The 26,475-nt window shown below is 43.2% G+C and overlaps 1 protein-coding gene across 3 annotated transcripts in view; it reads left to right on the plus strand.

Moving 5' to 3' along the window:
• The window catches only part of NDST4 (N-deacetylase and N-sulfotransferase 4), a 2,547,020-nt gene that overhangs the window by 2,224,273 nt on the left and 296,272 nt on the right, over positions 1-26,475 (plus strand). For all 3 annotated transcript variants that reach the window (XM_069631065.1, XM_069631066.1, XM_069631067.1), the window contains one exon: positions 14,871-14,994. In XM_069631065.1, the coding sequence (XP_069487166.1) occupies positions 14,871-14,994 (124 nt within the window). The remainder of the gene's footprint in view (positions 1-14,870; positions 14,995-26,475) is intronic.

A 26,475-nucleotide genomic window follows, 5' to 3' on the forward strand; every position in this document is an offset into this window, starting at 1 on the left:
GTCTAGCTTTCAAAAATATTCTGCTTTATAAAGCTAATTTGAAAGGTACACTTACTATAGTGTCACTCAAATACATAAATCCCTATTGAACTATGTTAGGCAAAAAGTGTACAATTGTGGAATTTTGCCCCCATATTGACCGTGAGACTACAACTACCAGAATGCAATTTAGCAAACGGCAAACAATGGTCTCAACGTTCAAGGTATGACAGTAGCAAGGTTTAAAAACAAAATGTGGATGCCATGTGTTTTGAGATATTTAAAACTAAGAAAACACATGTCATTCAGGACTGTGGACTGTCTCCAATCCATGCAGTAACTGGGACCGACCCTGTTTAGTTTCAAAGCGAGGAAAGATCCAGCCCCCTTAGGCCATGTTTCTCTAAGTGGTCTTGTAATTTGTGCTAATTTATTAGGCAGTTTGTCCTTAGGGGGCTGACCACTTCCTCGCTTTAAAGCTAAGTAGTGTTTGTCTCAGTTACTGCTGGGATGGGAAACCCACTGTTGCTGTAAAAATATCTTTACTTTATTATTATTGACTGAGAGACTACAACTACCAGAATGCAATTCCGCAAAAGGCAAAAAAATCATCTCTGAGTGAAAAACGTTCAAGGACTGACTCAATTATTTGGATGCCCATTCGGTCACCTAGCCATGCAGTAACCAGGGCTGACACTGCTTAGCTTCAGGGATGTCATTTCACCAAAATGCCAGAGGTAGCGGAAGTGACATCACATGACCCTTGACCCCCTGATGACATCACAAGAAGTGGTGTCATTTGACCCCACCCAAAGTGATATCACGGGAAGCGATGGAACGCAACCAAATCCGTTGACAAAACCTGAAGTTCTATCACATAGCATTGAACACTACGAAAAATATGGTTACGATATCACTATAATGTGATGTACATTTCATACAAGAATGGATCGCTATATGTATTGTTAAGATCAATGTGTATAGGCCCATATTACCAAATGACTGTGAATGCAAGCAGACATCCATGACCAAATGATAATGATGTGTTATATATAGCACTTAAGCTTAAGCACTCTATATAGAAAAAATATACACCCAATATCACACAACCTGTGTTGGTACTCATTTATCGACCTCAGAAGGATGAAAGGCTGAGTTTAGGTGTTTAAGAACAGACTAAATCAGTGACTCACCCCCTGAAGTGTGCCTGAAATAAACGTTTAATGAGTTTAGCAATTATTGTATAGAATTCCAGAAAGACACATTATTTGGTATTCCTATTCTTTCTTATTTAGGGTCAGTGCTGAAAGTGTTACACTTGTGGCACCCCTTTTCTTCTTTTTCTTCTTTTTTTTAAGGAGCCTTAACAAGAAAGCCAGCCACTCCAGAAGTAAAGAGCCACATGGTGCTGCCCACAGCCTATGAGCTTGCATTACAAAAAAAAAAACATTTTTTTTAGAGGTAGCAAGTGAGACCACAGAGGTTGCAAGGTAGACCTCAGAGGTAGCAGTTGCGACCTCTGGCGACCCCTAAATAACGTCCCTGCTTATCTTCAAAGTACTATTGACCCTACTTAGCTTCAAAGGCAATGGCTGCAGCAGGTACCAAAAAAGTACAATATTTGTATTATGGACATTTTCGAGAGTAAAATAATAAATTAAGTTTTTCGTAATGTAAACATGGAATAAATAGCTAACAATTTCCATTTTATGACATACTTGTTTTAGTACAGAAAATACACATAAAATCAAGAATACATACAAATTAGAGCTACATACAGGGAAGCGTTAGTAAACAAGTAAACAAGAAACAAGAAAGAAACAACAGCACCAAAAAATTACAATAACCTCAGAGTTCATTATCATGTGCACACATTAAATGTGTGTGAGGCCTGCTTATTGCTTACTTCCCCATTTATATGCACTATGATGTCCAATCAAATTAATAAGATATAGGAAGTTTAATGTGTATATATATAGCACCTTTTCAATGTTTAAAATTCTCATTGTTAGTTAAACTAGCCTAGACAAAAGAAAGTCAACAAAAACAAGTGTCCCAGGCATGTGTTGTTATCAGTGTTGTCATCAATGACATTTGTGATGTCATCTTTCATGTACTGGGTGTATGTCTTAGCAGTGCACTGAGGTGGTGCGAGTTATATTTGCTTAGCTTACCACAACTGGTGAATTTCTGGGGGTTTTGGGTTTTACTTGTAAACATAACGTCCCTTTAACAAAGTTTTTTTCATTGAATTTCAAAGGTTTTTATTAGTGCAACTTAAAAATAACATCCCTTTAACAACATTTTTTCTATTGAATATATGTATGTATATTACACGAAATGCTGTAGCGGGAGTGTAGTTATGGTTAAGTTGCTCAACCCATAGGAAGAGCAGTTTTTGGGCTTCACCAAACTTTGCAAAAAAAGCATATGACCCCTCAGATTAATTATATAATTAAGTCTGGTGAGGATTTGACCGGGGGGGGGGGGCAAAGTTATAAGGGGGGTCCCAAAATGTGTGGTTTTCCTCAAATTGCAATGGAAAAATATTTGCTCACGTCTTCAGCCCAAAACGCTGGGCCGATTTTCACCAAATTTGTTAGCCCCGAAGGCATGCTTTTGTATATTTGGTGTAAATCCGGGCAATATTTTTTTGTAAAAACAGCAAAAAAATAGGTTAATAAAATTAGTGCTATCTGAGTTCGGTCCGAGGACTCACTTCCCTATTCGCTCCACAGACAGCACCCTGGACCAATCAAGGTCCGGCGTGATGTCTGAGGACATCGGACGTGCCCACTGATTGGATGGTGAAGAATGTGAACTGCGTAAAATATTTTAAAAATTGTCGCCATGTTGAATTTGCCAACAGCACCCGTTGTTCACGGATAGTGTGGTAAAAACATTAAAAAACAGGATTGCACTTCTCAAACTAATGAAACAATCTCTGGGAAGGTGAGGGGTGATGAGGATGGGATGGGATATGGCCATAAAAAGCCAGAAAATGGGTGGTTTCCACCTTTGAAGTTTGCGAACAGTTCAGGACAGCCGTGTTTGGGTTCTTCCATACATATTTTTGCATTACAGGGTTGGTCAATAGCAGTTTTTGGATGGCTTATAACTTTAGCATCACTGAATGAAACCGCATGAAATTGTGTGATATCATTCTAGATCTGAACTTGAATGGTTCTACAAAGTTTGGTGCTGTTTTGCCTGGAGGGAACAAAATTACAGGAGGTCTCAAAATAAAAAGGCTTATAAATGTTGTGCCGTTTCACGAATCTGCACAAAAGTTTAAGACCCAGATTTGAATGTTTTGGTGGGATTTTGTGAAGATGGGTAAAATTAGAGGGGTGATTTGAAAATGTTTAGGTGGCTGGTGGCTTTGTTGCCGTTTGATGAATGTGTACAAAAGATTGCAGAAAGATTATAGCCCCAACCTTGAATGTTTGTGCAAAGTCTGAATGGATTCTGTCAAGTGGGAGCTAGGTTATATGACTCATTTCCACAACCTTGCAGCAATGACTGGCCCACAATCCACGCACATTGTGAAAGACCCTAGAGAGTCAAAACACGTGTCGGCTGACTTCTAATTATAAATATAGCACCAACAATGGTTTTCAAGACTACTTTATTACGACAATAGTTACTTATTGAATAAGCCAGTGCTAAGGGGAACAGGGCTCACTCTCTACTCTACCAAACCACCAGCCCTGCCTTCAGCCATGGCCCGTGGGCACCGCAACTCTATATTTTAAAACACTTGCACCCCATCGCTCAAAGACGTTCATCAATCACAAACTGATTTTGTCTTGTTTTGACAGTGGTATTGTTATGTATAAAAGATTTCACACTTTGAGAAGTCACAATGTTTTAAGGCAATGTGCAGTGAGATAAAATTATTTGCCATGGACCACACACTTTGGTTAAGCAGCAGGTGCTAAGCCCCTTGTTTTATGGCCGGCCTCTTGGTGACTGTTGTGGTACATGGCACGACCACAACTAACCACATTTAAGTAGCACAGAAACGGTAAAACAAATGACCAGCTGCAAGTATAACATATGCACAGGTACTTTCTGCACCCATAGCGAAAATCAAAAGCTGACACCAATGAATATACGCACAGTAACAGAACATAGATCTTAAAGTGAAACATACAAATGTAGTTCATTTGACCTTCCCTTAGAAAAAAGTGTGCATGACAAAACAGCATTGGACTTTTAAAAAAAAGTAACAAACACCAGAAAAATAACCCGGTAGAGGAAATGTTGTAATAAATATGCCGGCAAAGTATAAAATGTGCTCACCTTTTGAACCCAGCAATCTGCCGTGAAATTTTCCCTGGAAAACAAAATCCCAATATGAAATAAGTGCTTGTGGCCTTGTGGGTAAGTGTCTGCTCTGGGAACATGACAACCTGAGTAAAATCTGGTAGGCGAATACTTGAGCAAGCTTGTCAACCTCAAATAATCCCAAGGAGTTGTGTACGCCCTCTGAAAAAAGGTTACGCTGTCCACCCACATGTGTCCTTTACTTGTGCCCTGAAAGGCAGCCACAATCAGGGGAAGATAAAGGCACCAGTGTCCAGGATTGCAAACTCTCTTGCCACATTGTGGGCAAATACTCAAGACTTACTTGCCCTCTCATCATTTCCACTCCTCACACACAAGTCTGGCTTTCAACAATACTCTGCTTTAAAATGATAACTTGAAAAGTACACATTCCATATTGTCACTGAAATATATAAATCCCTATTGTACTATGTTAGGCAAAAACTGTACAATTGTGGCATTATTCCACTCATATTGAGTGGAAACTACAAATAGCAGAATGCAATTTAGCAAAAGGCATACAAATGGTCTCTAAGTGCAATACTTTCAAGGACTGACAATAGCATGTTGAAAAATAATAATCCAGATGCCATGTGTTTTCTTAGTGTGTTATGAGATATTTAAAAATAACAAAACACACGCATGCATTAACGGGCACCGACCCAGCTTAGCTTCAAAGTGAGGAAGGGCCATTCCCCCTCAGGCCATGTTTCTCTAAGTGGTCTTTTAACGTGTGCTTGTTTATTGGGCAACATGGCTTGAGGGTGCCAGTTGCTCCCTTCCTTTGAAGCTAAGAAGGGTCTCTCCTGGTTACTGCATGGATGGTAGTCCTAGATACCTTTTGTGTCACTGGCCATGGGCAGAGATTTTTAACCCCCTGCTATCTGTAATCATTTTATGTCTGTACTACAGTTATCCGCCGCTATCTTTTGTTTTTATAGCCTAGAATATTGGAAAACAGCTGGGAAAAAATGATTTCCTGGCCCCCCAGGACTTCACCAAGTGCCCTCCCATCTGTGCCAGCTCCCCCCGCTGCCCAGGTGGCATCCTCATCTTCCCTGCCTTCTCCCATACCCCCACAATGGTATCTGGACTTTTCATCAAAATCCAAGGCATCTAAGACCTTTCCATCGAATTTTATTCAACGAAAATACTTTCCATCGAAATGCATTTTCATTGAATAAAATTTGATGGAAATTCGATTCATTTTTTATTTAAAATTAGGGTTAGGGTATGGGGTAGGGCAAGGGTTAGATTTAGGGTAAGGAGTAGGGCAAGGGTTAGATTTAGGGTTAGGGTTAATATAAGGGGTTGGGCAAGGGTTAGATTTAGGGTAAGGTGTAGGGCAAGGGTTAGATTTAGGGTTAGGGTAAGGGGTTGGGCAAGGGTTAAAATTAGGGTAAGGGGTAGGGCAAAGGTTAGGGTTAGGGTTATAGCCAGAGTTAAAGTTAGGGTAAGGGGTAGGGCAAGCGTTAGAATTAGGGTTATGGTAAAAGGTAGGGCAAGGGTTAGGCATAGGTTTTGAGTTTTATTAGGGTTAGGGTTGGGGGGTGTTTTGGGAGTTGGGGGAGGATCGGGGAAACCCCCAAAACCCCACCAAAAAAAGAAGCTGGCCAGCGCAAAATTCCTTTGAAGATTTCAGCACTGGACAGCTCCAGGTAACGTTTTAATGTTACAAATAAACACATCGAAATGCTATTTTTTACATTTAAAAGTCCATGGTCATCTAAACTTGTCCATTTATATATTCGATGGACTGGTTTCGATGGAAATGCACTTTTACATGGAAAAGATAACATTTCGATGGAATGACATTCGATGCATTTCCATTGATGAATTTGCATTTCGATGCATTTCCATCGATGGAAAGACCATAAACACCACACAACGTTTGTGTGACGCAGTTTGCTTTTAGATGTCGGCTATTTGTGGATATAGCCGAGGTTACAGAAAAGCTTTGTATAGCAAACTCAGTCACTAGACCCCCTCCAACTCTCAAATTTCACTTGATGCCCTCTAGCCAACCCTGAACCCTCACTTCTAGACGGATGGCATTTTCATGTATTTTGTCCTGCAAGTGGCTTTTTTGCTGCATTTCATTTTCTGATAACCTGCGTTGTAACCTGGGCTATCTCTTGCATTGAGCCAAAACAGAGATGGCGGCTGTTTCATTTCTAAAAAAACCTGGTTTTGGCAGATTACCCGAGATACAGCTATCAATTTTGGAGAAGGAGAACCCGCTTCTCCATCAAATATTTAAAAAACTACTGCACAGAATAATTCCAAACCACAAAAAGCCTCTTTTAAACGCTTCATGCCCAATCTTTGCAGTCTGGAGGGTACTAAGCATCATTAATTAACTTCAGAATTGCAGCTAAATTCTGAATGTCCCCTGATTAGCCCTGTTGAATGTATGCATGTGAATATTGGCATTCAAATATAACAGGCAATATGAGAATGATCAATGAAGTGCAAAGGCGTTGAATTTGGCTGTTACCTCTTTATTCATTAAGCGCGAACTGGCGCATGGGCGGACGCTCTGCCTACAACAACACGTGGGTTGCAACCCACGGCACAACAACAGAAAGCGGGAAAGGGGACAGGGTCTGCCCTGCATAACATTAATAATAAAAAGAGGACATTACATCTCCCCCTTGCTTAACAAAGCAAGGGTCTTAACTCATTTCTTCAATCCCACGAGATGGCTTGCAAACCACCCTTTAAGAAGGGCTTTGCAAGTAGGGGGTGTCTTCTGTGTTGCAGTCACTGTCACTATCATCAGCGTCCATGTCGCCTTCCCTGTATTCAGAGTCCAGGTCGGACGAGTCCTCACTGCCTGTTGGGTCACTGTTCTCCTGATGCTCTTCACCTTCAAACATCCGAAAGAATGAAGAGTTCTGGGTGACAGTGGGCTGGCTGCTGTTATCATGGACCCTTGTACGGGAGTCACGATCATTGGCTCTGGCATGAAAGCGTTGGCCTCTTTGGAGTCTTGGGCTTGTGGTACCTGTTCCCGATCTCCTATTTGGAAATTGCTGGGCTTTGCTTTCTGCCTACGGTGGGCATACCCCTTCATTTTGCTCTTGCTTTCTTTATATTTTGTCCGGCCTGTGTTGGCACATTCAATAGAGAGAGAACTGTGGGGATTGTGCAGCACTGTGGTTCTTCCGACTCACCCAAACATTAGCGCTGAGGGACATGTTGCTGTAGAGCTATATGGTGTGTTTCTGTAGACCTGTAGCAAGGTGCATATTGCCTGCATGAATGATCCCTTGGTGATTGAACATACATGCAGGGTGTTTAGGTTTCCCATACATCTCTCCACTGTTCCATTTGCTTGTGGCCACAGGGGTGTGACTTTGTGATGTTGTAATCCAAGGTTTTCTGCAAACATGGCACAATCATGTCAACTGAAAGGGGGTCCATTGTCGGACTTCACGATAGAGGGAATTCCATAGTCAGCAAATATTTTGTCTAATGCCGGTATCACTGCCTGAGCACTGGTGGAATTAATTAGATGAACTTCTGGGTACCTGGACATTTCGTTGATGATTACAAGTACATACTTGCCATTGGCTAGTGGGCAAAGCATGTCGGTGCCAACCTCGTTCCATACCAGTAATGGCATTGGTGTCATCTTGAGGGGTTCAGGAAAGGTGTGTGGTGTGACTGCCTTGCACGCTATGCATTTTCCTAGTACCTGTCCAGTATTTGCCCACACTTTGGTTCTGAGTTGTCCTTTTGTGGACACAATTCCTCTATGTTCCGTGTGCGCCAAAGCAATTATTTGGTCCTGCAAGCTTGCCGGGATGATGATCCTATTTTCTTTTAACAGTAATCCTTTCGGGAATATGGACAACGTATGTCTTATGATGTCTTATGAGTCGGAATGTTTGAAAATGTCTCTCTTTAGCTGCAGATAGTGGCTGATCGTGTTTGCTTTTGGCGTGCCACTGGCCCGATTTCAAGCATTTGTGTATTTTCTGGTGCAGCTGGTCACTTTTCAGGCCCTCTAGCAGTTGTGCACTTGAGATTGATTTGGGCAGTGTGTTACCCACTAAATAGTTTATGTATTGGTTGGCTTTGATGGATTGTCTCTCATCCTGAGCTGGTAGGGGATATCGAGATACGAAGTTTGGCGAGTTGTTGTTGTTGCCTTTCCCTGGGTGGTGTATAATGTTGAAAGAATATTCTTGCAGTCGGAGTCCCCACCTTGCAATGTGTGGCAGCATCTTGGCCATTGGTTTGCCATTAATGGTGCTAAGGGCTTGATGGTCCGTGATGATGGTAAATGGACACCCATACAGGAACAGATGGCTATGTTCACATGCCAATACAACTCCAAGACTCTCTTTTTCCAGTTGCGAGCATGCACATTCCGTTGTACAGAGGCTGCGACTTGCATATGCTGCTATGCGTCTTGCTGAGTCGGGCGAGGCTCCCGTTTTTTTTTGTGCTAGAATCGCCCCCAGATTTACAGGGCTGGCATCAACTGTCACTTTTGTATTGAGTTCCGGGTCATAATACGCCATGCATGAGGTGCAGGCGATGCATTTTTTGATTTCCTGAAAAGTCTCATCACACTCACTTGACCAGGAAAATTCTTGTCGCTTTCCGGTGAGTAGTCAGAGGGGCGTGCTGATTGAAGCAAAATCCTGAATGCATCTAGTGCAGTAGCTCACCATTCCTAAACAAAATATCTGACTGCAGACACTGAGGGGGGTGTAGGGTCTTCCACTAATGCTTGCACTTTGTCTGGGTCTGGTTGTAGGCCGTTGTTTGAGAATATTTGCCCAAAGAATTTTTGCTTCAATTTGCTGAGCTCACACTTGTCAGCATTTAGAGTGAAACTGGCCTCTTCTAGCACCATGCACACTCTCCTGAGCATGTCATTGTGTGGCCCCAAATGTCAAAATGTCATTGCAATAGTTTAGGCAGTGGGGAATATGTTTTATATCTTGGTGAATTTCGTTTTGAAAAATCTCTGCGGCTGACGATACCCCAAAGCTGACACGCTTGTACCTGAAGAGCCCCAGGTGTGTGGGAAAGGTTGTTATATATCTGAGACCAGATGTAGCTCTAGCTGATGATAGCCCTTGTTTAAATCAAGTTTTGAAAATACTTTTGTCCCGTGCAGCAGATCCATCATGTCAGTCATTCGGGTCACCTGGTGTCATTCTCTTTCTATCGCCACATTAGGGGCTCTCATATCTACACAGATATGAATGATGGTGATGTTCTCCTTCTTATATACGGGTACTATGGTGGACACCCAAGGTGTGGGTCCCGATGCTGGCTCAATTATGTCTTGTTCTAGTAAAGACTGTATCTCATCCCCCACGTGCCTTTGGATGTTAAGGGGTATGCCCTATAGTGTTGTGCTGTTGGTTGTACCTGTGTGTTTATGTGTAGCTTGATTTGTTTGCATTTAAGTTTCCAGAGGCCTTTGAACAGTGCCAGGAAAATGTTCTTCATCATTTCCTTCAGGCTGGTCGTGTATGCAGACATGATCTGGTACATCATGTGCATTAGACCCTTTGAATGGCTGACCGAAAGCTGAGAATGCTTCCCCCTGGCACTTCTCCTCTCACCACATATAGTTTGACTTTTAGGATCTTGTACTTGTACTGACACATGGCTGTGAACATTCCTTTGCAGTTGTGAGGTTTGTTGTCCCGTACGGATATATGTCAGTGTCTGCTTTACTCAACATTTTCTTCTTTGCGAGGGACTTATATGTTTCTTCATTGATGACATTTGCGGTGTATCTGGTGTCTGAGGAATTCGTGGCTCTGTACATTTATTTGCAGCAGCAGGATTGGGCTGTATTCGGTGCCTGTGTTGTTCCCTATGACATGTACATATCCTCTTTTCCAGTCGCTACTCTATGAGCAGGAGTTTGATTCATGTCTTCAGCGTGTGGACGCTTCCAGGTATCTGATTTTCTGTCGTGGTGCCCGTCTCTGTGAATCGTTTCTGCGTCTGTGTTTCTCTGAGTCTTCTCTTCTGTCTTCACGCCACCTGTCTCTGCGGGATGACTCTTGTGTTCTGATGGGTGAGCTGTGCCTGCTGGTTGAGGTTGAGATCGCCACGTGTTCGTTCGAGGACTTTCCAGCCTCGGTGATGGCTTTCCCGCCTCCTAGAGTCTCTGCTGGTCTCCGACGACTGAAAGAATTTAAGGTTCTTGCAAACTGATTGGAATTCGTTTTCTCCTCCACATTTGTCACAATAATGACCTACAGCCAGGCATTGGCCAACATGCGGGAAATTGCACCCACATCTATAACACTTCTTTTAGTCTGGGTTGCATTCAGACGTGCATATGGGGCACAGAGCTGCTGGTGGCACAGATTGCGTCATTTTAATATTGCTTAGCGATTCTGTTTGCAGCGACAGGGCAGAGTCCGCCCTCGCAAGTTGAAGAATTTCATCGAGAGTTCTGCTTTTTTCTAACAGCTTTTCCCGGAACTCAGGTGATTAGCACTCTGCAATAGCCTGTGATTTTAGGGCCTCTTCTGTGGAGTATCAATCTAAATCACAGTATTTTCCCTTTTCCGCTATCTCATTACAAAATTGTCCATGTTCTCTCATTTTTCCTGTGTAGAGGTGAGGAAAATGTGTCGTTCATAGTCCACATTCTTCGGCAAAATAGTTATTCAGCAAATCAATCATGCCTTTAAATGTGTCAATCATATTTTCTGGCATTTCAAACACAATGGGCCTCATTCCGAGTATGGAGGTAGGCATGCCGCTTTTAGCGGCATGGCTACCCCATTCCGGGTACTGGGTCCGGGATCCTTGAATGGGGAAGTACTGGGCCATTCTGACCTTGGAGGGCCCGGTATTTCCCCATTTAAGGAACCCAGACCCGGTACACTCCCATTCCCAATTGAGCCCCCATAGGGCTCAATGGGAATGGGGAGGATGCTAACAACGGGCCCGTTAATAATGGGCCCGTTGTTAGCATCCTAGTCGGCTCGCGGGACCCGCTAAGGATGCCTGGTTTTACCAGGCGTCCTTAGCGGGTCCCGCAAGCAGACCTCGTAATGAGGTGGTAGGGGGTTAAAGGCGCCAGCAGCTCTACCAACGCCCTAATAAGGCCCAATGTCCCTCACTACCGGGCCTAGTGAGTGCAATAATACTCCTCTAAGGTTGCATTCTTCTCTGACTCCCGTCGTGTCAATACATATGTGTAGTTCCTTAAACCACCTGGACCATCTTGTCGTCAGACTGCTTGTGACTGATTTGTCAAAATGCTACATAGCTTGTAGTTGTAATGAGTCATGGCCTCCCCCCTCCCTGTTTACAGGAGTACGAGGGGATGAATTAGACTGAGGGCTCTGTGAGCTGCTGCCCACTTCAGTATCTGACATGGTGACTGGGGCACAAGGGTTTGCAAATGCTCACCTTTGGGTGGTGCAGGGAGCTGCCCGTAGGGCTTGATATGCTGTCGTAGATTGGATGAGCAGTGATGTGGAGAGACCTTCTAGAGCACGTGTTCTCCTGTGTCTGGTGCTTGTGGCAAGCGAAAGCGTAATGGGCCGCATTATGAGGAAGGCGGCCACGGAATGAACGGTGCCGGTAACGGACGGGCACCATTCATTCAGGGCCACCCTATTACGAGGTCTGCAGTGGGTCCCGCTCTGGTACGCCTGGTCAGACCAGGCATCCTTAGGGGGACCCACTAGCAGACCAGGATGCTAACAACAGGCCCATCATTAACGGGCCCGTTGTTAGCATTCTCCCCATTCCCATTGAGCCCTATCGGGGCTCAAATGTTAATGGGGATGTACCGGGTCCCGAGAATGGGAATTACCAGGCCCGCCAAGTCGGCATGGCCCGGTAATTCCCTATTCCTAGAACCCGGACCCGGTACCCGGTATGGGGTTAGCCATACTGCTAAAAGTGGCATGGCTACCTCCACTGGTAATGAGGCCCAATGTCTCTGTGGCAACGTGTGCAGCTTGATGGAAATGTGTGCTGAGAAATAAGTCTCTTTGTTGCCCGAAACTGGTCTCTATCAATGGACTGCCAAATGTTCCTCCATGGCGGTGACTGTTACCGGTTAATGTCCCGACGCTAGGCGATCTCCTTGTTCCTTTAAGCAGAGCAGACCGGCATGAAATGCAGCATGCGCAATGGGCCGGATCAGGGCGTAGTTGTCTCCGGCTCCGAGCGGGTTGCGGGAGAGCAGCTGCAGCTTTCATTGTCGTGCGGACCCAGAAGGGCACCACCGCTGAGAATTGTGCACGCCATGAGATTACCTCGCTGCCATTGTTGAATGTATGCATGTGAATATTGGCATTCAAATATATCAGGCAACATGACAATGATCAATGAAGCGCGGAGGCGTTGAATCTGGCTCTTACCTCTATGTTCATTAGGCATGAACTGGCGCACGGGCGGGTGCTACGCCTACAACAACACATGGGTTGCAACCAACGACACTACAATAGAAAGGGTACAGGGTCTGCCTTGCATAACGTTAATAATAAAAGGAGGACATTACAAGCCCGCAGAACAAATGTGGTCTACTTCAACAAATATGCATTTCTTGACTCCACCACTCGAAGCATTCAGTTTAGTGATCAGCTTTGTCCAACAAGCCCGTTACTTAATTGTATTCCTAAGTGTAAAGTGTTTTACTGACCCGCAGCACCGCATTGCTCGCATGTTTATCTTTTTCTCCTGCCCAAAAGGTACCAGCTGCTCCTCTGTTTGCCTTTCTAATATTCATAAAGCACATGCAATTTATTTTTGGCAGAGAGTTCAATTGGCGAATGCCTCTCTTTCTACACTCTCAGGAATGATTAAGGGAAAAGAAGATTTCCTAAACTCTCACCCGTAATATATTTCTACTTGCTGCCCAGACACCACATAGCATAGAATTTAATGTCAGCTTGGGTCTGCGTCCCTGAAACCTTTCAAGTGTAGAAATATATTATATACGCAGAATTGTATATTGTGAATTGACTGATTGGATTGCAGAAAGTCATCTGTGCATTTCTCGATGCCAATATGTTTGCATATATACTACTGCTGTAATGGCTAACCCGATCTTGGCGGAGGGATGTGTGTGTGTATGTGCTTGCCTACATGAGTGCGTGTGTGCGTGAGAGGGTTGTTGTGTCCCTAGTGTGCTGGCCAAGTGATTTTAAATTCCAGTGCTAGTTCGGCAAGTGACATAAACCTCCTTCTCTGTGGTATTATGTCCCGGGAGGATAGCTCAGGAGCGAGCATCGTGCTCATCGTGCTCGCCTTGGAAACAAGAGAACACGAAGCACTACAGGTTCGATCCTCGGGTCCGTACTTAGAAACAAATGGTGCTTTATAAATACACAACTAAGACATATTACTGTAACAGCGCCTCAATGTGCCCGGCTGAGTGAACGCTTCAAAAATGCAAATAAAACAAATTATCTTATGATGCTGGGTAGAGGGAGTTGGTGTTGTATTATATGCCATTTTTCTCATGAGTTCGGTGGCCAGCCACAGACATGCAGACGGGAGTCATATCAGTGATGGTCCTATATCCCTCACCTGCTATGAATGAAATGCCTTAGCAGCCCTTCTGAGACCACCTGTGGGAAGACTCGCAGTCTTCAGGGCTATACTGTCAAGGAGAGTGCTCGCAATCGTTCCACCAAGCATCTGTAGACTGTTGTGCCAGGAGGATGACTTCCCCATGGATTCTGCGGCATGCCGCCCTTCCAGTACGTTCTCAAGCAGTTCCCTCAGCAATACTCCTAATATTAAGACTTTTTCGTTGAGCCTTTAGCTGATTACCACTGCTTCTCACAGGGGTGTTGAAATAGGTATCGTGAGCCTCAGATATGACTGCTGAACGAAAAAGGCTGCTTACAAACTTCGTAGATTCACCCTTTCAAAAAAACTAAGTTATAACGATCTGTGATACAGAACACTCACTATACATTTAAGGTGCAAGTAAAAAGTTGTCAAGTTACTGCAGCCCCATGCTCTGACATCAGAAGTCATGTTCCACTGATGGGGCAGTGCAGCAGTGAGTAGACATTGTTTTCTGTCTCCCTGAGTTATCCTCAAAGCTAAGGGAAGCAGAGAACTTCGCTGGGTGGTTGCTGGGTTTTGGAGGCACATAGCCAGGACAATTCCCTCATCCACTACGTCACACAGAATATATGTGCGTAACTAGTGGTGCGAAACGACCATGAGGGTCTTGGTTCGATGTGTTACTGCAATGCACTGGCTTCCAAAATGCATGGCCCCTGGCTTCCACGTTAATATGTGCAGCTCTCGTAAAAAAAAATGGTGAATGTCTCATGTAGTGCCTGTATAATCCTGTGCTTGTTTTAATCGAACAGTGAAGGAGGGGATGGGGGACCTCTAAATTATTCAGAGCCTTTAGGGAAGTATTCTGTACAAGGGCAAATGCACTCATAACTGTATATGTATGACAGTTGCCTGCTTTTTATCATCAAGGTCATATATTTTTAACACGCATCTGACTGCAGAACCTCTCTGCTGCTTTGAAACGCACGCCTTTGCCTGATGCTAACCATGGCCGCTTATGTCCCTTGCTTTAGGCACCACGGCACTGTACCTCTTCCTCCTGATGCACCCTTCCATCACCAGCAACCTCCCCAGCCCCAAGACCTTCGAGGAACTGCAGTTCTTCAGCGGAAACAACTACCACAAGGGCATCGACTGGTAAGACGCGCGCGCACGGGCCGCATCCGGAGCAATTACGGAAGTGCTGATGACATGCGCAGAATCGCTGCGCCAGCTCGCGCGCTCTCAGGGCCATCCCTCACAATGAATAGGAGATTAATCGAGTGGATGGGGCACTCCATCAAGGCGGCCCATCCGTTTTCCCATGCATTACAATAATGACGGCCCTCTTTACCGCACATTATTCTATCAGAAGCCCTTTGTGTTTTCGACCACTCCATCATTTTTTTAGCTCTCTAAAAATACAGCGACGGCTCATCTTCCGAACCGCCGTTCTGCCCTCGAGCTTAACATTTATGAAGGGCTCTCCCAGTAGAGCAATATTAGGAGCATGAAACATTCAGGCGAATCGTGCTTTGCACAGCGGCTGCCATTTCACATCATTTCCAAACTTGAAAACATCTGCGTTTCCGACAAAGGTCTGTGACGAGATGCTCATCGCTGAACCTAGCCCAGGGAGCAGGTGCTTCTGGGTGGTGCCAACGGCCCAGCACCTGTGCGATGAGTGCACTTCCGCCACAATGCAGGGCCCCAAGCAAATGTTCTGAGCCTCATGCTGACTGTCCAGTTATCCTGTGCTCTGTATGATGAAAGGATGTTACACAGGTGCCTTAATGAGGTCCCCGTGCTTGTTTGTTTTGTTTTTTTTTATGGGCAAGATGTGGCATCACAGCATTCTTGTGATATATGAATGTACTTTCCCAGCTGCATTTTAAAGGAATGTTTTAGGGCATGGGCGAGTTCTCTGATGACAGAGGCATAAGGCCACCACCTGAGTGGCGTTGCAAGGTCTCAGAATAAACTTGCATCATTCCTTTCAAAAGGCCGTTGGAGGCATTGTAATTTATTTGCAATATAGATGTTTGAAGGTTTTGACACCTTCTTCCTTTTGTGTTTTTGGAAGCATCTTTTTGGGAGCTGGCTTCTCCCTCCCATTTGTGTTCATTTAGGTGGCACGTTTGAAGGGCTTCCCTCTCTATCTGTTCTTGTTTGCACTGTTGGTGTCCAGATTAAACCTCCCACATATTCTCTTTACTCCCTCCCTTCATTCCTTCCTTCACTTTCCCGCCACATTTTTCAAAACCCTTTGGACCTGATTCACAGAGGCATTTTATAATGGTGCCAGCCCATTGCAAAAGGCTCTGTGAATTTGTGTTAGTCTTGGCGTGACATCTTGCTTTGTGATGCGCGGGTATTCTTGATGTGTGTACCTGTTGCTCTTTTGTCGCTATTCAGTAGATTTACCCATAGACTGTCAGGGAGGCTGTTGAGCCAGCGCGGCTGCTTTGCACATAGCTGGTAAGTGGCCCCATGTCACGTGTCACGCAAGGAGACCATGCTGGATTTTCTATTTGCATGTTGAGATTTGAAGGCCCATGAGATTTGAAGGCCCATACGTATAATGGGAAAAGACTAAACTACATATTCCTGCATGCAGCGGGAAAAGCCAGGACTGACTCATGGTGTCCTGCCTGCCCGGATCTACTTGTTAACAAAGTTTGTGTCAGAAGCACATGGCTTTGCTTGGCCAGTCACTCAACGTTTACCTTCACAATAGTATTAGGGAAGCAACAGTTCACTCTGTGTTGTCACTGCTCCAGATTAGATTTGGAGGTGGCAGTATGTTACTCCCTATTCTTTACATTTGGGAGTGAAAGGATTTTTTTAGGAGTAAAAATGTAAGTCCAAATTCCAATGGAAGTATTTTATGAGCAGGTAAAAATGTTTTAGCTGGAAAACGGAAATGCTTTTGTGGTTATAACTTCTTTGTACCTAGTTATACACTTACATCAAAAGATACATGTCTACTTCCAATCAAGCAGTAATAATAATACTTTGTTCCTGTGGTACTATGTGCGCTACTGGTACAAAGATATTCGTGGAGCTATCTGACTAAAATGCAGGAGTGCACACTTCTGTTATTTTCTTCTTTTATTTTTTATAAGTTTGATTAACAAACATTTACAACATCATCAGATTCAGTTTATAAAATCAATTCATAGTAAAATAAATTGAAGTAATCATTGAACTTCATATTACATATTTCAGTATATATCCAAAAAAGTAGGGCAATTTCATACATTTCTCATACGTATGAATTACTAAAAAGATTTACTTCAAAGATTATTTCATTTTTCTTTCTCATCTAGTTCCAATTCCAATTTTTCAAGAAATGCACATAGTAGAACAATTACTTTCATTGAGTATCCCCACATGAATTTTTTCCAACACCAATCCCTCGGTTCCTGTGTCATACCCAGCACCTGTGGTCCAATTAACGTGTATCTCAAGGGTTCAAAATGTGCACAATATAAGGTAAGGTGTTTTAGGTTTTCTATCCAGGTTTTGCCCTCACAAAATCTACGCCATGGGTTCTGTCCGACGTGAGTATCTTTTTCCCATTTAATAGTTTTCTCACAAGTATGAAACTGATTAAGTTTAAATCTCAGATAGAAATGTCTCTGTTTTTTCGCCGGGAATTTAGTCAAATAGGCTTTGCGAGGCAATCTCGATGTTGCAAATTTTGCAGCTTCAGAGTATAGTCTTTTTGTTTGCATTTCCTCTATTGTTGCTAACCAATCCTGCTCGTATAAGCGTTTCTTTACATGTCCCACGCGAAATTCAAGATCTATTGGTTTTAAACCACATTCAGCAAGTTTCTCTATCATACATTTTGAAAACATCAGCAACGATATAGGAACACGATTCCCAATCATAATTAAGAATTCCTCATACAATGACTGTTGCGGCGGAAACAACATCTTCCCATAATTTGTTAGCTGTCGCCAATGAAACCTGGTTGATAGAGCGGAGATTCCCAACTCCTGTCGTAAGATACAATTTGGGAGTGATTTTGCTAATCTCAAAGTCGCTTTCCACAATTGCCCTTCGATTTGGTCTAATATTGAGTCTATGTTACATAGACATAAATCAAGTCCATAAAGTAGAATTGCTTCCACTTTCAGCATGTAGAATTGCAAGAGTGGTTCCATTGAAAATTTACAATGTTTCATGAATACCATCCGCATTTGTGTCGTTAGAACATTTTTTTTACATTTAGATTTGCAAACCACGTTTTTCTTGAGGGTGAGTCAATTACATCGTACCCCAAGTATCTCATGTTTAATGCAATGGGCATGTGGATAGCATTTATAGACCATTGCGTCTTAGGAAGTTTCTTTTTCATGTTTTTTAGTATGAAGATACTTGACTTCTCGACGTTACATGTTAGATTGTTTTTAAAAAGATATGCTGCAAATATTTCCAATTTTCTTTGTAGGCCGTAAGGGGTTCGGTCAAAAATCAGCACATCATCTGCAAATGCAATCCATTGGATACGCAAATGTGCCAATCTTGCCGGAAAACTTATTTCCGCATTCCATATTGCCTCAATGTCAGAGATGTATAGGTTAAACAGGGTAGCTGCCAAGTTGCAACCCTGCTTAACCCCCACCTCGGTTGGAATCGGGACTGTTGTGGAACCAGAACTGTTGATGCGCACCAAATATGATGTATTGTGATGTAGTTTGGCCAACATTGCAATTAAATGGTGCGGAATTCCATTGCATCCAGCTTTTCCCAAAGAAGAGTCCTGATAACGCAGTCAAAAGCTGCTGTTAAATCCACGGATGCCATATACAGTGGACCCGTGTTTGGAATATTCGTTTGGGCAATTAAATGAGCAAGAACAGTCACATTTAAAGCAGTTCCCATTCCGGCGCGAAAACCGATCTGAAATGTCGAGAGGATAGCTCGTTGTTTAATGATCGCCTTAAGCTGTTGTAACAACAAGATAGCCAGGGTCTTGGCACTTGCATCAATCAAGGCAATTTGACGAAAATTGCCTGGATTTGTTTTGTCACCTTTCTTATGGATTGGAACTATGACCGATTGGAGCCAAGATGAAGGAATAGTAGATGAGCGAATAATCTCATCAAATTGGGTTTTTAATATCGGAGCCCATAATTGGACATTTTCTTTCAATACACATGGTGGAATGCAATCCGGGCCAGGAGCTCTTGATTTATTCAACTTTTCGAGTGCCCATGTGATATCCTCTAGTGACCAACCCTCAAATTCTTTCAACGATTGGTTATTAAAGTTAGCGGCAAGTACTTTAAATCTTTCCGGTAGAGCAAATTTTTTTTTGTAATATTGTATCCATATTTCTGCACTTATACTGGAACTTTGATTCACCGTTTGTTGGAAATCATTACCCCTTAGGAGTGACCAGATAGAGCGCCTGTCATTTCTACACAATGAGGCTATCATTGTTTGATTCGTTAAATTATGAAGGTAGATTCTATAATTTTTTATGTGGTTACCATATTTATTGAGTACTTTTCGTTTTTGTTTATGATAATCACAGTTAGATAGACCCATTCCATTTAATTGCAAAATTTCATTTTTCTTTTGTTTCTTTAAGATTGCCACTCGAGTGGCCAATAAAGCAACTACCGGCAGCTTTGATATTTCTTTAGTTTTTTGAAAGACCAACTATGTGAGCGCTATTGTAATGATTATTGAGTTTTGTTTAATAGATAAGACTGTTGTATTTGAGTCATAATCATTCCTGCAACTATATACAAGCATCTTGATGATAACATTTAGGTTTTTGCAAGTTTTAGTATTCCATCGTAAGGAAGCACCTGGTCGATCTTCCAGAATAAATATACTAAATGGATCTAGTGGCAAGATTGGAATCATTAGTTGGAAAGCTGCATATAATATACAATGATCACTCAATTCAATCGTCGCGGTCTCTACTCCCTTGCAACCAGATGATAGTTCCCCGGATACCGCAATGTAGTCGATACATGAAGATCTGTTATTTCGGGACCATGTGGTCACCTTTCCTATTACAAGAAAAGGTAGTATGTCTGTATTCCAGCGTTTAAAAAATTGACGAAAGCGTATTCCCCGTCTCCTGCTGGACAAAAATTGACTTTGTGGGTGAATTTGAGTTTCGTTTAGGGGAGTTGCAAGACAATTTGAATTAAAATCGCCTCCTATAATTATTTTTGCATTAGGCCATTTGCAAAAAACTTCGTCAAGCAAGGAATCCAGATCATTCAGTAGAGAGTCCACTGCGGTACCGAATGGGTTAAAGTATACTGATACTATTAAAACATAGTCCATTGATGATAGTCCTGTGTTAATCACGATCGCAATGTAGGATGTTGTCATAGAGGTTAATAACAGGGAGTAAGCAAGAGCAGTATTTACCAAAATGGAGATCCCCCCTGATGGTCTGCCTTTGGGTACTCGTGTCGCAGGTTTGGAATATGCCATAAAGCCTCTAATTTCAAGTGGTTTAAGAGCCATGGTTTCCTAGCATAACACTATGGGCCTCATTACGACCCAGGCGGTAAGTTACCGCCTGGGTCGTACCTTTACCACCATGGCGTAAACTACGTTTACGCCATGGTGGTTGGCGGACTTACCGCCCCATTCCGAGGTGATTGGGGCGGTAAGTCCCCATTAACCCATTTACCCTTCCCCATTCCCATTTTTGCCCCATAGGGCATAATGGGAGTGGGGAAGGCGTTAATTACGCCACCGTAAATTACGGTGGCGTAATTAACAACAAGGTCCCTTAGTGCCATGGATTTTAACACCTGCTAAAAGCAGGTGTTAAAACCTCCATGGCGCTAAGGGACCTCGGAATCAGACGGTAAGGGTCGGCGCTCTTTACGCCGCCGTAAACCCCTTACCGCCTGGGTCCTAATGAGGCCCGATGTCAGCAAATTCATGCGGGGCATATCTAGTTGCCCACATTTTCAAATTTTTTAGTCCACATGAGTTCCATGATATTACTCGAAGGAGCTTTTTGCTACTACGAGTGATCTATAGTTGTCCCCTCCTTTCGATTCCCCAATATTGCCGGTAACCAAGACCAATCTTTAGATACAGCAGAGATAGCAACCAACTGTGCCAAGACTGCCGTATCCGTTAAATTATTTACATTGGCCGTAGGTACTTGTTTATTTTTATTTATGGTATTTGAAGGAATGGTCTCATTGAAGGTTTTAGCTTCATCAATTGTCTGAATTTGGAAAACAGCCAATCCCAGCATTTTTAGCTCTCGTCTCTGGTTCCAAATCAATTCAGCAATTATTGGGGATTGAAGTTCTAAAACCATCCTGTGATTTTTTATGGATGGAAGAGTGATCCATATGATGTCATTTGAAACCAGCGTTCTTAGTGCCGGAATTTTTTTAAAGGAGTGCAATATAAAGGATCTATTCAGATCTTGATCACCATTAATTTCCGGAGTACTGATCCAGCCCAAAATACTTGATATTGGCTTTACAAACATGGATTGATCCACAGATTCCTCCATTATCAAAGATTTTTTGGGCCCCACCTCATCGTCAGCATGATTGAATAATTGGTAACTTTGAGTTATGTTTTTTTTTCTCCAGAACCAGGCAGGTCCAGTGTCTCCCAATGCTTTGTTGTTCCGTCTTCCTCCAATTGCACTGGGGGTACATTTTTTGTTATATTGGATATCTGCGCCTCTAACTGCGGGGCATTTATTTTACACTTTTGTTCAACCTGCAGTTGCGGAGGCGTGATTTTATCGTTATGCTTCCCCAATGATAGCCTATTGTCTTCTGAGGAATCTACTTCAGTGACAGTCCGTTCAGTAGTTTTCTTTTTGGGAATGGGTTTGTAGAACGCTGATAACAAAGACTGTTGGGAGGAGGACAGTGAAGCCGCAAATTCTTTCTGTTTGGCCGAAATAAATTTATCAGTCACAGACACTTGGGTTATTTCATTATTAGAAGCGGCATTCAATTGAAGTTGCAAAGCAAGGCGACTTGCAATAGTAAGTTCGTCCACATCAATCGTTGCGTCTGAGTCTATATTGCCAGCAGAGGCATCAATGTTTGCCTCAGTTGGCTTTACTTTAGCATTCAATTTTGGATCAAGGTTAGGATTTTGTTACTGATTTATTTTTTTTTGTTTTTGGTTAGAGTTTTGCATACCTTGCATTTTCTCATTGCGTAAATTTAATCTATTTATTGCACGGGTATGCAATCTTTTTTGTTTACGTGATAGAAATTGTTTTTGCCCTTGCCGCTCAATATGTACCTCTTGTGGGGGGGTTCCAAGTTCACGCCTTCCTTCACCTTTTCCTCTTTTATTAATTCTATCAAGTCGGATGGACTATCAGGTGATTGGTCAGAGGCCTTATTCTGTTCAATCAACTGATTAGATCCATTTGATTCTGATTGCAGATCATTAGGTTGAGTAAAAAAAATTAACTGGTCAATTTTCTCTGCATGAAGCGTTACCATTTGGCAAAGCTGTGCGTGTGAATAAATTTGTATCGTGTCCACATTTTTTGGTGCATTCACAATCTGGGCAAACGTCGAGGGAAAACTGTAAACTGGACCCCCCTATTCTCTTTAAAAAGATCCTGTGGCTCACTACGATAATTCTCTGTTTGAGATGCTGTCGTGACAGTGCATATGCACGGAATACTAGGCGAGTAACAGCCTTTTTCCTTTTTATAATTCTCAGCAAAAATATAACCCTCCAATTTGTCAAGTTTAGAAGATATTCCGAGCAACGCTGTTTTTATATCACGAAGTTCGTAATGCGTGTACTCGTGACCCTTGTCAAGTAAGTTAAGAATCCTTGACATTACGGGGTAGGAAGCTTCAAAGCTCAGGAGATCCTCCACATCAGAAGAGGATTTAGGTTGAAAATTCTCATGTGTTTCGATCTTCGGCAATTTATTGTGAGTGGAATCTCGCGTATCCGGCGAAGAGCACACCACTCCCCTTTTTAGTTGAGAAGGGCCATCATTACACAGGTCTATAGGGTCCTGATCGGAGGCGGAATTTCCGAGATCATTATAGGAATTGGCAGTTTCCGGTACTGAAATGCATGGGATATCACAATGGAGATGTACTTTGTGCTTGCCAATTGGCCGTGCTGTCACTGGTGTAGACGGGCCATCAGACATTATGATCCACTTCTCTAATTCCATTAGTACCGCAGGAGCCAAGATCGAAATGTCAGATGGTGGCCCCATATTAATGTCTTCCATGCTACCCAAGGCGTGATTAATCACTGTCTCTGGCTCTGGGACACTTAAGAAACTTCTCCTTGTTTTAGTTGGGTTACTCATACTTATTAGTAGTACTACTTTCATGAATTGAATTGTCATTCGTGATGGCATTAATATTTGCGATACCCTTATTATTTCCGTACATTTCATCCAATTTTTTCATTGTGGCATCAATGGTACGTTTTTTTGGAATGATTATTGTTTCCTTTAGCCCGCTCCGTAATCGAGAAGACATAGTTTTACATACAACAAAAGTCGTGAAACTTTTTCGTGAGCAGCGGTGGATCACAAGCCGGGCTTTTAGCCTTACTCTTGTTTTTAACAATTCAGAGGTGCTAGCCTCTAAGCGTTAGGGTTTACCCCCCGAATTATGGAAGGATAGTACCACGTGCAGGAGTAGATGATTAACACAGTACTCTTGTTTTCATAAGACCATCACTCCTGCAAGTACAATTCAATTGAAGAAAGGTAACCAACCCACAAACCCTAAACGTACCTTCCGAGTTCCCCAGTTTGACGCTTCCAGCGCACCGTGAACAGCAAACAGTACTTGATTCGTACTTGGCGGTGCGCGCGCGGTGCGCTGGGAGCAGTGTACTTGAGGACACAGAAAGAGGCGTTCCCCTACAACAGGCGGAGCCTCCGCTCCAGAAGCAACCTAAACAGAAAACAAACAACTATGGGTTAATGTTCAGCGTATCAAAATTACGCCAACAACACACTCAAATTCTATGCAAGTCCACAGTCTCCAACAACAACACAACTCCACAGTTAATGAAGCGGTGTACCTACTGTGCACACTGAGTGCACTGTGCACACCCACACCCTATACCGCCCGCTTACTAAACCAGGGTGGTGGGTACCGTATCCCTAGAGTAGGGTGTTAAACAAAAAGTCACCTAGTTCCTGGGAAGTCAGGCAAAGACTGGTGTGACAGCTTGAGACGTCCTCCAGTCGGCAGGATTTTTCCACAAGCTTGAGCCTTCAGTGAATTCCCTCGAAGTCCGCAACGGCGGGACCGCGGCACACTCAACAAAGCAGGCAGCAAACTCAGCAAACAGTACTTGATTCGTACTTGGCGGTGAGTTTTTGCCTATTTTTAGGGAGTAAAAGTGGCAGATACACCCCTAATCTGTAGGCATGTGTGTTGTGGAGATTACAGGTGGCATCCTGATGCCACTACCTTTTATTACACTTTGTTATGGGCCTAAAGATATCCTTTGCTCTTTGCATTCCCTTTTTGACATTAGGAAGCAATGTTATATAAAATATATCCACACACCAGGGCTTTAGGTGGGATGGGCTAGCAGCCAGGGTAAAACCCTGGCGAGCCCTGGCAGTCTCAAAAACACTGCCTTTGAGCCAGGGCCCTCCTTCCCCCAAGATTAGCACCATGTGTGATTTTAGTGAAGAGGCTGTAAGTGTGGTAGGGACAGGAAAGCCGTGTGCCTGCTAAAGCAGGACAAGCCACTGCGTTACTCGCAAAGGATAATGCTCTGTGTATGTATACGACTCGTAGCTTGCCTTCACTTTAATGGTAAGGTGTTATCATCAATTAAATAAGCAGAAAGGGCAATGTGCGTGTTGGGCTCAGAAGGGTTGCAGGTTTGAATCACTGTCACAGATGTGTCACATAATAAAATGTGTTTGTTCTTAGGTTCCAAATATTCTCTTTCACGCAGAGCCCCAGGAGAGATCTTACCCTTTCTCATGATAATTCTCCTGGGTGATTTCAAGGCTGACTGAGCAGGTCAGTGATACATGAACACATGGTGGCCAGTCTTTGGCCAGCAAAAACACATTTAAAGTGATAAAGTGACACAACCTTTAGTTTGAGAAGTCTGGTGCCTCCATAGGTAATGTGTGCACATTATTAGACCTACCTTGCATGCAGATACTATCTACAGATTATAAAGGGACAGGCAGGCAGCAGGGAGCTATGGCCCTAAATGAGTACTTTAGAAAAGCTATTCAGTGAGGGGTATCTCTGTTTGTGAGATGTGCCTATTATTTTGGGGGTTGGATAAAAAAGGCAAAGGGTATATGAGATCTCATGGGTTCCATAGGATGAATTTCCTTATGTATCTCCATTACTGATATGTACCCTCATGATGAAGATATTATAAACTTTTGACTATGCTGCTGCAGTAGATAAAATAAATCAAATGTTTTGGTTGAAAAACGAAGTGGAGCTATTAATCACAAAGGGTATGGGTCATTTATTTATGGAATGTTGATGTTATGTTGATTTATACCACGCACCACTAGCACCCAGGGGCAGTCTCCAGGCACTCTAGCTCTGCAAGAAAAGAGGGCAGGGTGTGTTAGTGGGGATAGGATAGGTGCACAGAACCAGGAGGAACTGGCATCTTTATGCCTTGTCTTGCGTGTGGGTTGGTTCTGTGGCCTGGTTTGTTGTAACCATAAGGGTAAGACTCAGTGCCTCAAAAGTTTACTAGTGTTTATGTTGGGTGTGTGGGTCATATGTGGTTTGATTGGTAGTACAATCATGTGCACCGGTTTCTTGTATCTGGGGGAGTTCAGTGCTGCGGTTGTTTGTTAGGTGTTTGATGGAGTTGTATTAGTGTACGTTTGTGTGTGGTATGGTTCGAATGGATTATGTGCACTGGTATGTTCCGTCTAAGGTTATGTCCATAGTTTCTGAAGGTTTGTTGAGTGTGGGAGTTAATTAATGCAATGCATAGTGTGGCTAGCACGTGTGTAGTGGTGTCAGTTATGTTGAAGGAGCAGGAGTGGGGAGGATTGTTTAGTACATTGTTTAATCTCGACAGTGCTGCAGAGGTATGTCTTCAGCATAGATCTGGTTGCCGCTCAGTGGTACCCTCCTGGTTGTGTGTCTTTGGTCTGTTGGCCGGCCCTGCCAGCTCTCCAGGCATCGAGGATAACCTCCCCCTATGGTTCCTCTGAGTGCAATGGATTTGATGCGCCTAGTATGTTTCTAGTTTCTCAGCAGGGATTGTTTTGAATAATTGTGCTTTGGCTTGTTGTGAGATAAGTTGTTAAATAGATGCATGTCTGGTTTCCATAAATCTTGATGAAGTGATGCATGGCTGAGCTATCCTAATTATCTATGTGACACATGGTTAGTGATATGATATGATATGGCATTGGTATATTGTAATGCTTCAAGTTCATGCGTTACATGTCTGGTCTTTCCTAGATGCATAAATGGTGCACGTAGGGGGTCTTTCCCTGAATCTGTCTGATGTGAGGCAGGCTATATTTTGCCAATCTCTCTAGCTGTGGAGCATGACTGGGGGAGGTGGGCAAGGGATATTTTGGTCCTCCTTTTTTGGCGCTATTGTCCATTATCTGTGACATTGTCCCTTGGTGTGTTTTCCTCGGTCATCTATGCT

Source organism: Ambystoma mexicanum, chromosome 6q, assembly GCF_040938575.1.
Source record: "Ambystoma mexicanum isolate Mex_15411 chromosome 6q, UKY_AmexF1_1, whole genome shotgun sequence".
NCBI classification, from domain to species: domain Eukaryota; kingdom Metazoa; phylum Chordata; class Amphibia; order Caudata; family Ambystomatidae; genus Ambystoma; species Ambystoma mexicanum.